The sequence below is a fragment of the Seriola aureovittata genome, chromosome 13 (genome assembly GCF_021018895.1).
Source record: "Seriola aureovittata isolate HTS-2021-v1 ecotype China chromosome 13, ASM2101889v1, whole genome shotgun sequence".
Classification (NCBI taxonomy): domain Eukaryota; kingdom Metazoa; phylum Chordata; class Actinopteri; order Carangiformes; family Carangidae; genus Seriola; species Seriola aureovittata.
In genome coordinates, this window is record NC_079376.1 from 1,616,044 (window position 1) to 1,628,076 (window position 12,033).

Here is a 12,033-nt window from a genome sequence, read left to right on the forward strand (position 1 = left end):
AGAGACAAAGACTGAGCTGTGATTTCAGCTGGATTTACTGTAACATGATCACTCAGAGAGGATGTTAGAAGAATCTGTCTTACGTTGTCTCTCACAGAGAGGGAGGGCAGAACTGGAGACTCTGCTTAGTGGCCAAAGTTTGTCCAAAAAGTCACTAGATTTGTCGCCGGTTATTTATTTTTTTATTTTTTTATTTTTTTAAAAAAGTCTCTAAATTGAGTGACAAATGCAATAGGTTCGCAACAGTGCAGGCTGTAACCGCCGCCTGTTAAAACCTGTTTGAGCCAAATCATTTTCAAAGAGCAGTGGCTAATGAGGAAATTCAACCTCAGGAACTATGATCACTCAGTCAGTCAGTCACAGACGTGTGATTATAGGACTGGCCCGGTTGTTGCAGTCCAACCGAGGTCTGCAACTGAGGACTGAGGTCCTGATAGGAACAGTGTCCCCACAATGTCAGTGCGTGGACACGTTTCTGTCCACACAACGTCATTAATCCAAGTGCCATCACACACACAGTCACAGTTGTTTTTGCAAGTTGTGAGGACAATAGATTGCTCTATATTCATGCTGACAAAACCAAGTCTGTACCTGAAAGTTTAATTTCTAACCTTGTGAGGACCGTCTGAGGGGACGGTCCCCACAAGGCACAATTTGACCAGGTTTATGTCCCCTCACTTTAATGGATACAAACACACACAGAGACACATCATACAGCATGACGTCATAACAGAACACTATTAAAAGTTACATTTGGAGTGTATTTATTAATATAATAATAATAATGATAATAATAATAATAATGACCAGAATGCAGTGTAACCTTAAGTCAGTCCAACTGATCTGAGAATCTATTGCAGAGAATAATCACAGTTATAAAAATATTGTTCTTCACACGTCCACGGAGTCGTGTCACTGCTTTTTTAAAACTTTTATTTTATTGCCCCTTTCCCTAAAAATCCAAATATAAACAACAGAGAGAGATACCAGACTCCCAGGGAAGGAATGATGACGTGTTTTTCCACCACAGAGTCCACAGCTGACACAACCTTTATCACACTGAAGGAACATTTGAATCACCTACACATCACAACCTGAGTGATTCAACTTTTAAACCAAATGTGACCAATTCTTGCAGTTAGTGAAGTTTTTAATTCACTTTTAACCAAACAACCCGTTTATTCATTTTTTCAGATCAATTATGTTTTACATGTATTCTTTGTTTATTCTACAGTTTTTATCTTAATTTATTGTAATTTGGGAATTTCTTTGTGTTTTAGTCCCTGTACTTCAATATTCTGTATTTGATTTAATTGTGGTGAAGTTTCATTTAAAAATAGTTTTTCCTATGTACAGCACTTTGAAACATATCAAAAATGTACCATTATAGGGGCGTCGTGTAGCGTAGTGGTCTAAGCAGGCGCCCCATGTGTAGAGGCTACAGTCCTCGCTGCAGTTGGCCCCGGTTCGAATCCCGCATCGGACGGCCTTTACTGCATGTCATTCCCCCTCTCTGCCTCCCTGTTTCCTGTCTCTCTCCACTATACTATCAAATAAAGGCATAAAAAGCCCAAAAAATATACTTAAAAAAAAAAAAATGTACCATTATTAATGTTATTATAATTCTCTAAAGATCTTGAAAAGACATTGAGGGAGTTTAAAAGAAAAAAGTTTTATCGGATTCAAAATTATTAAATTAAAAATTATTTGAATGTTGTTTTTTTAAATAAAGTTTCTGGTCGTAATCTACAAGCAACCTTTAATTCAACACTGTAGTACACTGGTACTGTGTCGCTTCAAAACAAAATCTGATGTTGTGAACACATAATTATCTTGGTCCTTGAATTTAAGACATGCCTCACTTTTCCAAAACTAATTTCCCGAAAAAAACTATTGTCTTGTATTTGTGGTTGTAACGTTTTGTCTCCTTAGTGTTTAACTGCGCAAACCCAACGAATATATTTGTTTTTCCGAAAAGCTGATGAAAAAACAATGACAGATTTTATTGTCTCTGATCTTCAGATAAATAAATAACAACAGAAGCTCTGAACCACCTGCAGTGAACCACACCCACCTGTGTTTTGTTGTGAATTTTTGCAATTACAAATTAAAGATCAAATTGAATCAAAATTATAAGATAGTCAGCAAAGATTAGATATTTTAATCCTCATAATGCTCACTCCATTTCAACGTAATAAATGAAAAGTTTGACATATATCATGGCTTTGACTCATCTTAGAATGTTTTATTTTAATGAGCTTCCATACTCATTTCTCTTTAAAGTGTGATGAAGGAATATTTTTATATCGGCAGGGCAGAGGAATCCTTCATGTAAGCTTTTCTTTCTTTTTGAACAAACCAGCAGCGTGTTTATGTAATCACTGCACAGAGTTCGTTTCATCATTTGGAAGAGTAAATAAATGAGTAAACCTACTGGTGTTTATCAGAGGCGACCAATCATCTGCAGTGATTCCAACAAACAGAGTTAATATAATAATAATGCAGTGGAGGATAAAGTGAAACCCACGGGAGCTTTAATAAAACTCTGATCATCAGCACAGCGAGCTGCAGTGGAAAAACACGCTGAGAAAATAAAAGTGTCGCCACAGGGAGAAAAATAAATCAACAAAACATTAAAAAGAAATGATATTTATCTGAGGGAATGGTTTATCTAATGCACCCTCCTCTGACTGACCTGTGATCAGTTTAATAATAGTGTGTATAACAGTGGCTGCTGAGATGCAAATCAGACTTTTTAAGTAATGCTCATCACTACTGTGTAAAACCACGCATCTCCAATAAAATCATGTTTTTCGTCTAAGGAAAGAAGTTTTTAAAGACACAGTGAATCACATAAAACCGCTCTCGGCTCTTGAATCTAATTCTTAATGATTTGATCAAATCCTTCTCAAAATGACGCCTCGCTCACATATTCTGATTCGCTCAGAGAATCGCTCTAACTGCTGTTTCACTGTGTCTTTAAATGTATTTAAAGTTAAAATAATTATTTTCTCACATATGTTGTGAAACCACGTGAATCAAAATGGCAGTTACGTGGTTCTTGTATGACAGCATGTGTACGAGCTGATGTATGGAAGTCCACTCCTGCTGAGGAAAAGAAAAAAATTAAAATACTCCCCTAGGTAGATGTAAAGTATGAGCTATTAACGGAAACTTATGATCTTTTAAATCAAAATTATAATTGTCAAGCAAATGAAAATTAGGACTTTTCAAATAACAACACTGAGATATTAATCTAAAAATAATCAGATTAAAAAATGATAAAAACGTATGACATACGTAAAAAATGTGATTAAATTCATAACCTTTTGAAATCAAAATCATAGTGTTAAAGTATAAAGTATGAGAAAGTAAATACTCAAAGCAAAATGATAGTAAGTTAAAAATGTGACATATTATAAACATATTATATTATTACAAATAATAATGTAGCAAAGATAACAGGTTAATAGGTAAAATTAGTAAATCAAATTTATGGCTTTTTTATTACACACATTTAATACAATAAGTATTTCTCTCATGCTAGCTTTTTATGCATTTTTTTCTTTTGTTGGCAGAAATAGGCTTCCATATAAAATATGTGTGTACAGATGCGTTGTTCATGTGTGTTCTCTGTTTAACTAAAGGAATTTTTGTCTCTTTGTGCTTTTTGAAAAAAAAAAAAAATTACCCCCAGAATTTTTTCTTCAAATTTTCCTTTCGAGTTTTTCCAGATGTCCTGGGAAAAACCCACATAAACAAAAAAACAAAACAATTAAATCCAAAATAAGACAGATACCTGAACTAAAGAACCCCACCCTCGTTAAAACCAACAAAACAACAGAGATGAGTAACGATGACAAGTGTAAAGATTTCCCCTCTATCTTTATAATTCATAGGAACAATATAAGATTTGATTTTACAGTACATTTTCTTCCTTTGTTTTTCCAAAAGCTCCAGCTGTTTTTGTAGTTTAAGTTAACTGATAGTCTCAGGTAGCATCAAAGTCTACGCCGATTTCTGAAAACTCTTATTTTGAAATACTAAAATAGTTCTGAGAGACCAAATGCTCAAATCCCATTGGCTTAGGGCTGAAAACCGTCCAACAGGAAGTCCTTTTATTCTGAAATATCCAGTCACAGTCTCAGATTATGATTGCATGTTGTTCTTTAAATCGTTAAATAAATCACTGAGCTTCCTGTCTGCAGTCAGTGTGTCTCTGGTCCATGGCTTCTTCGTTGCTGCGTCTTCATAACGCCAGAATCCTCTTGTCATCATAAACATTTTCACCTCAAAAAAAGTAAGAAACTGATTCTCTGCATATTGAGACCAGGAGATATCTGTGTTCATCGCTTATTTTCCCACTGGTCGCTAAGACAGAAACATCGATGTCCGACTCTTTGTTATTTCGGCAGTCCTCGGCCCGGCGGTCTTTCTCTCTGTGAGTCTGAAGGCACTTGATGTCATGGCAGAGGGTGAACTTTCCTCCTTGGTCCGCCACAGACAGACAGATGTCAAAATAAAAGTCTTTTTTTTTTTTTTTTTTTAACTACCGCTCTGTGGGTCCGCCCGCTGTAAAAAGTTACCTCCCCCATTTAAGAAAAAAACTAAAGATAGAGACTATTTGTTTGTCCAAATCACGGTACAGTACTGCTGATCTGCGGAGGGGGAGTACAGAGGGGGGAGGGTAAGTAAGAGGGTTTATGAGAGGAGATGGAGGGGTGGGGGGGGCAGGAAGGTTCACATTCAAACTGTTATTTCCTCTTTTTTAAATACTCCAGTCCCACACACTGACAAAGTCACTGACAACACCTGGCACACCTGGGCTGCGTCCACACTAACACCCCTGAAAACACCGATCACATGACTGTTGATGTACACTGGGCATGTGCGCGCCAATGTAAACAGGAAGCAGATGGTCTAGATTGTTGTAGCATTAAAACAGAGAATGTAAGTGAACAACAGCTGCAAAGACAACAAGGTCAGTGACACTGTCGTTCATCATCATGTTGTATTCACCACTGGTAGTCCAGGCTGATGACAGCCAATCAGGAGAGACCGTGGGTGTGACCTCATCGTTTACAAAGGTCTCAGTTTCTGTCCAGACTACAACACAACCCCAGAGTTTTCAAAATAAGGAGTCGTGTGGACAGAAACGTAGTAAAAGAGATGAGTCTTAAAACTAAAACGCAGCAGTGTGGACGCAGCCTCAGCCTGTCGCTACAACAGCGGGGAGCACTAACCAACCAAGTGACATCCACGACCTTGATCCCGACCCCACAGAGGTTAAATACCTGGGTCTCCTCACCTGTCAGTCAGAACCTACAACCAAGTCCAGTCTCCTTGGATTCAACTTTTCTTGGATTCAGTCTTCAGACCTTCATCCGCCAAATCTCATACAAACAGCAGCGGACATATAAAGGCTACAAGCTTTCACCTGGAAATAACCCACCAATCAGAGGACGCCAGCAACACCTCCTGTTATGCATAAAGATTAAGGTGCTCAAATACAAAAACAAAGACAATAATGAGCTCTTACAGCTGTAAACGTACATAAATAATATGCCAGTATTAAAGAAAATGGGTTCAGATTGTATAATATGGCCCCAAGGCGACATCAGATGAGAACAACATGCAGCCCGTGTTTTTAGAGGAAGAAGGCGGCAATAAAGTGAATTTTGAAATTGGCAAAAGAGCTAGAAATCACAATATTCACAAGAAGGGAATATAAGCTACACGGAGTCAAAGGGCGCTGATGCTGTAAGTTCTTCTTTTATGTCTCCAGAGAGATTTACTGTCCGATGTGAACTGTTGTTCTGTTCATCTATAATATTGGCATATTACTATTTATTATGTTACAGCTGTGAGGTTTTATTTCATGGGAGCTGTAGTTTTTCAGATGCTGAAAATATATTGTGGATTTATTTAGTAGAAATCACGAAGGTTTCAGCTTCGAACATCCAGAACTGGCTGATGATTTGTTCTATGGAGACAAAACCTTTGTTTTTTCTCAGATGAAATAAATGTCGGATGTTCTGAGGTTAGGCCGGAGGTGACGTCCTACTTCAGCTCTCTGTGGCGAAACTCCCACGCTACATTCAAACTAAGTGACCTTTGACCTGACACAGAGCGGCTGAACTTGCTGGTTTGGACTCTGCGGTGAACTGGTCCAGCCGACTACAGGATGGGCTGATGTTTACGACGTGTTAATCAGATGGATCTTTGAGGTTTCCCCCTGCTTTCAGTTTTTATGCTAAGCTAGGCTAACACTGTCTCTGGACTGGGAATGGGACCAATGTTGCGCTGCTCCTGTGATCCCTCATTCACTGTTTCCTACAACGTAAACAATCCTCACTTTCATCACGCCTCTCTGCTGCAGCTCAGACCGGATCTTTGGTAGTTGGGGGGGGGGGGGGGGGGGGGGGGGTTGGATTTGATGTAGAGGAGATCGGGGCGGGGGCAAAAGAGTCAAAGGTCGTGGCGTCACGTTGTGTTCAGGGGGGAGGGGGTCACCTCTGCTGGCCAATCAGAGCCAGACTCAGAGTGATGCACAGCTGCCATATATGGGGCGAAGAGGGCGGGGCGAGAGACCTTAGATCTGAATAGGAAAGAGGGAGAGAGAGAGAGACAGGTGAGTTTAATGATCAGGAGAAAAAGCTGCTGCTGTAAAAACAAAAAGAACTTTCATCCATGTTTATTTTCTTTTGACGGTTTTATGGAAATTTGGTTAAAATTTGTTCAGTTTGGATTAAACTAAACCTGAGGGTCCCAACATGAGGTTTGGGACCCCACTAGGGGTCATGGCATGAATCTAAGGGGTCATGAGATCCTGTGGTCAGCGTTTCATCCAGCAGGTGAATGATCACAGTACAGGTGTACTCACTGTTGGGTGGAGGGTCTTTACACTCGCCCTCCTCGATGGTTACATCATCGATGGCGACGTCTCCCTCGATACCAGAACCTCGGACTCCCTCCATCACCATCTGCCACAGAGACAGGAAGCTGAGACATGAGCTTATGGCCATTTTGTTTGTGGTTGTTTTGACTTGTTGTGTCTCTTTGTGGTCATTGTGGAGGTGGGTGTGGTTTGTACCTGGAAGGCCATGGTTGGGTGGATGTTGACCTTGGCTTGTCTCCAGCGGTCTCCTTGGTTACCAGTCAGACTCCAGACTGAAGTGTCCGTCACCGTCTGACCTTTCTGGCGCAGGAACACATTCAGAGCTCCTACAGGACAGACGGGGTGTTTAATGTTGTCATGATTTATTCTGTGCTGTACCTGAGACGGCGCCATGTTGCTGCAGCCTCACCTATGTGTTTCCCGTACATGTGGTAGAAGAAGGCGAAGCAGTAGGTGGGGCTGTTGCTGACGGCGGACGAGGAGGAAATCTTCGAGTTCATGTTGAAGGTGGGAGACAGCAGCCGAGCTTTGTCTCCCTCCAGCCTCGGCCTCGACGTCTCGATGTACATGTAGAAACCTGAGAGAGCGCAACAGCAACACAGGTCAGAGGTCACAGGTCACAGGTCAGAGGTCACAGTTAGGCTCAAGGGTTAATAAACAAGGTCTTTACTGGAGTTTATTTATATTGAATTATAGATTCAAATTTTAACCCTTTTCAAAGTCTGTGATTGTTTCATAATTAAACCCAGTGACACTTTTATATCATATTGTACAGAAGCTAAGTGGCTAACTGTGGTAGCCGTGGAGACGTGTGATTGGCTGAGGACTGAGGCGGAACTGACATCATGAAATAAAAACAAACTTCTGATTAAAGCTGTTTTGTAAAAAAAAAAACCTTGTATATTGGAATTTGAATAAACGCTCATTAAAAATGTTTAAATAACAATAATAACTTTTATAATGGATGTTAATTAGTTATTAAATTATTTATTAGTTCTTCTTCGTCAGCTACACGTGTCTCTGAGCAGCAACAGGAAAAGAGGAAGTACTCAGATCTTTAACCCGAGAAAAACAAAACTAAATATAAAATACAAGAAAAAGTCACGTATTGTACTGATAAATATTACGTATTTATTATATATTAACGTATTTGTCACCTGAAGAGTTTATGGAGGGAATGTGGAGAATTATTGATTCATCTGATGGTTATTTTTTAATGAATTTAATCTTTGAAGGACCAAAGAACTTTAAATGTGACGTCTTCAAATGTCGTTTCAGTTCACGATGAGATTTGACAAAGAAAAGTAGCAGATCGTCTTTTCAGAGGCTGAAACCTGCAATTTTATTTATTTTTACTCCTTTATCTTAAATAAAATGAAAGATTATAAGAATAGATCAGATTAGATAAGAACTGATTAATCAACTGATCATTTCAGATCAAGTTTTCTCCGTTTATTTATATGATTATTTCATGTCTTATGTTTATATTTACTACTGGACTGGACATAAAATCTTAATCTCTTTTCCTTGGACCGTCCTCGGTGATGAAGAGGGAATCGAACCTCTGACCGTGCCTCGCTCCCTGCGCATGCGCACAGAGTAAATGTAGCGGCAGCAGCTTCCGCCTCCAGCACAGAAACAATCCTCACAAATTAACTCGTACACGACTGTGGAAACTCTCACACGCGTGTTTCCTGTTTAAAACGTTTCACCCCGGGGCCGCGCTTTAATGAGATCCCAGAGGAAGAACGAGGAGGAGGAGGAGGAGGAGGAGGAGCAGGAGGAGGAGGAGGAGGAGGAAGAACGAGGAGGAGGAGGAGGAGGAGGAGGAGCCCGACAACAAACAGCCTCCGTCACGCATCAGCTGGATGTATGTAGAGTTATTGTAACCTTTGTTTACTCAGGGATTAAATCTGAGCGCACAGCTGTTTCCTGTTTGTCTGTGTAGATCAGTTCATCCAGACTGAGCTTCATTTATTCTGACGTCAGTCGATGCAGCTGCAACGTTCTACACAGCTGTGTACTGTGTACTGTGTACTGTGTGTACTGTGTGTACTGTGTACTGTGTGTACTGTGTACTGTGTGTACTGTGTGTACTGTGTGTACTGTGTGTACTGTGTACTGTGTACTGTGTACTGTGTGTACTGTGTACTGTGTACTGTGTACTGTGTGTATTGTGTGTACTGTGTACTGTGTGTACTGTGTACTGTGTGTACTGTGTACTGTGTGTACTGTGTGTACTGTGTGTACTGTGTGTACTGTGTACTGTGTGTACTGTGTACTGTGTACTGTGTACTGTGTGTATTGTGTGTACTGTGTACTGTGTGTACTGTGTACTGTGTGTACTGTGTACTGTGTGTATTGTGTGTACTGTGTGTACTGTGTGTGTACTGTGTGTATTGTGTGTACTGTGTGTACTGTGTGTGTACTGCGTGTGTACTGTGTGTGTACTGTGTGTACTGTGTGTGTACTGCGTGTGTACTGTGTGTGTACTGTGTGTGTACTGTGTGTACACACATTAGAAACGATCTTTCTCCAAATGTTGATGTTCAGTTGCTTTTTCTTTTGTTTTTCAAATGAAAAAATAAAATAATGTATAGTGTTTATAGTGTATATAGTGTATATAGTGTTTATAGTGTATATAGTGTTTATAGTGTATATAGTGTTTATAGTGTATATAGTGTATATAGTGTTTATAGTGTTTATAGTGTATAGTGTATATAGTGTATATAGTGTTTATAGTGTATATAGTGTTTATAGTGTATATAGTGTATATAGTGTTTATAGTGTATATAGTGTTTATAGTGTATATAGTGTATATAGTGTATATAGTGTATATAGTGTTTATAGTGTATATAGTGTTTATAGTGTATATAATGTATATAGTGTTTATAGTGTTTATAGTGTATATAATGTATATAGTGTTTATAGTGTATATAGTGTTTATAGTGTATAGTGTTTATATAGTGTATATAGTGTTTATATAGTGTATATGTGTTTATAGTGTATATAGTGTTTATAGTGTATATAGTGTTTATAATGTATATAGTGTTTATAGTGTATATATAGTGTTTATATAGTGTATATAGTGTATATAGTGTATATAGTGTTTATAGTGTATATAGTGTTTATAGTGTATATAGTGTATATAGTGTTTATAGTGTATATAGTGTTTATAGTGTATATAGTGTATATAGTGTATATAGTGTATATAGTGTTTATAGTGTATATAGTTTATATAGTGTTTATATAGTGTTTATAGTGTATATATGTATATAGTGTTTTAGTGTATATAGTGTATATAGTGTTTATAGTGTATATAGTGTATATAGTGTATATATAGTGTATATAGTGTATATAGTGTATATAGTGTTATAGTGTTTATAGTGTATATAGTGTATATAGTGTATATAGTGTATATAGTGTTTATAGTGTATATAGTGTATATATGTATATAGTGTTTATAATGTATATAGTGTTTATAGTGTATATAGTGTTTATAGTGTATATAGTGTATATAATGTATATAGTGTTTATAATGTATATAGTGTTTATAGTGTATATAGTGTTTATAGTGTATATAGTGTATATAGTGTATATAGTGTTTATAGTGTATATAGTGTATATAGTGTTTATAGTGTATATAGTGTTTATAGTGTATATAGTGTATATAGTGTATATAGTGTATATAGTGTTTATAGTGTATATAGTGTATATAGTGTATATAGTGTTTATAGTGTATATAGTTTATATAGTGTTTATAGTGTATATAGTGTATATAGTGTATATAGTGTTTATAGTGTATATAGTGTATATAGTGTTTATAGTGTATATAGTGTATATAGTGTATATAGTTTATAATATAATGGAACTGATTGTGACGCGTTCAAAGGTTCGAGCCGGAGTCAGTAACTTTGAGGGAGGAAGCAGGACGTGTTAATGTGACTATTTGCTTTCGTTTGTTTGATAAAAATCTTTTTTTTTTATAAATGGAAGCAGATGTTTCTGAGGTCTTCTTACAGATGTGCGTCTCAGTAGGAACCGATGGACTCGGACTTGTTGTAGTCTGGATTTCCTGTGCGTGTATTTCTCTCCACCTCAGGGCGGCGTCTGACGGCCAGGTGTTGACAACCAATCACATTTCATTATTTGGTCTGGTCCCGCCTGGGGAGCCGCAGCAGGCGGCGTCCGAGACGACAGGTAGTGACTCACACTCTGCGTTTTGCTGTGTGGCTGTTTCATATCTCACATCGCCACGGCAACTCCCGCCCTTCAGACTTCTGTTTGTGAGGTAATGTTATTACAGATCCCTGAATTTTCACATTATTTATAAAATGTATTAAGTTTTTTATTTTAAATCCCCTAAAAACATCTTTAAACCTTAAAATTAAAATATCTTAAGACAATGTGAGACAGGAAGTGACTGTGTGAGACAGGAAGGAGACAGAGTCCAGAGGTCTGTGTGTTTCCTCCTCTGAGGGATTTCTTCCTTTATCCTTGTTGAGCGTCTGTTTCAAGATGGCGTCTCACTCTTTGTCTCTTTTTTTTTTTGAACAACATTTTAACATTCAGCGTCTCCAAACATGTGACGTGACGGCTAACTGTTCTGTGCCGAGTGTAATAAAGTCAGAAGTAAATGAACAAACAACGACTCCGAGCTGTCGTGGTTATCTGCCAACAGTCTGAGCTCCGGGACGGACGCTGAAGTTTATCTGCGTCTAACTAAAGGCGCAGTGGACGGTTTGACAGGCCGTCTTCCTACACGCCTCCTTTCACATCCAGCGAGTGTTGACAGAACAAAGATAATTCAGTCAGACATTTCTCTTTCTAATCAGGCTGTGAAAGTCGGTCCGACAGTCAGCTGATACTTTGTTTTTGTGACATGCTGCGTTTTCCTGATAACGTCGCTCCGTCGGCGCCGCACGGAGAAATGTCAAACCTCGTTGGAAAATGTGGCCATTCAGCAGAGAGCGTGATGAAGTGATTAAAGCTCTGTGTTCGAGTCGTCTGTTCTGTCTGAAGCGGGACGCCATGTTTGATTCTGATGCTGAAACCGTCCAGTTTATTTTAGTTTCTGATCCATCTGAGGCCCGTTGCTCAAAAGACCTAAGATTCTCCTTTAAATAAAAACAGTC

At 38.4% G+C, this 12,033-nt stretch overlaps 2 protein-coding genes across 2 annotated transcripts in view; one reads left to right on the forward strand and one right to left on the reverse strand.

Moving 5' to 3' along the window:
• LOC130180308 (NACHT, LRR and PYD domains-containing protein 14-like) overlaps nucleotides 1–12,033 on the forward strand; it is a 99,990-nt gene that overhangs the window by 73,233 nt on the left and 14,724 nt on the right. The window lies entirely within an intron of this gene.
• mdga2a (MAM domain containing glycosylphosphatidylinositol anchor 2a) overlaps nucleotides 585–12,033 on the reverse strand; it is a 74,981-nt gene continuing 63,532 nt past the window's right edge. The window contains exons 14-17 of the mRNA XM_056393805.1: nucleotides 7,308–7,475; nucleotides 7,094–7,224; nucleotides 6,884–6,983; nucleotides 585–6,598 (exon numbers count right to left, since the gene is read on the reverse strand). Coding sequence (XP_056249780.1) covers nucleotides 6,510–6,598; nucleotides 6,884–6,983; nucleotides 7,094–7,224; nucleotides 7,308–7,475 — 488 coding nt within the window. The 3' untranslated portion in view covers nucleotides 585–6,509. The remainder of the gene's footprint in view (nucleotides 6,599–6,883; nucleotides 6,984–7,093; nucleotides 7,225–7,307; nucleotides 7,476–12,033) is intronic.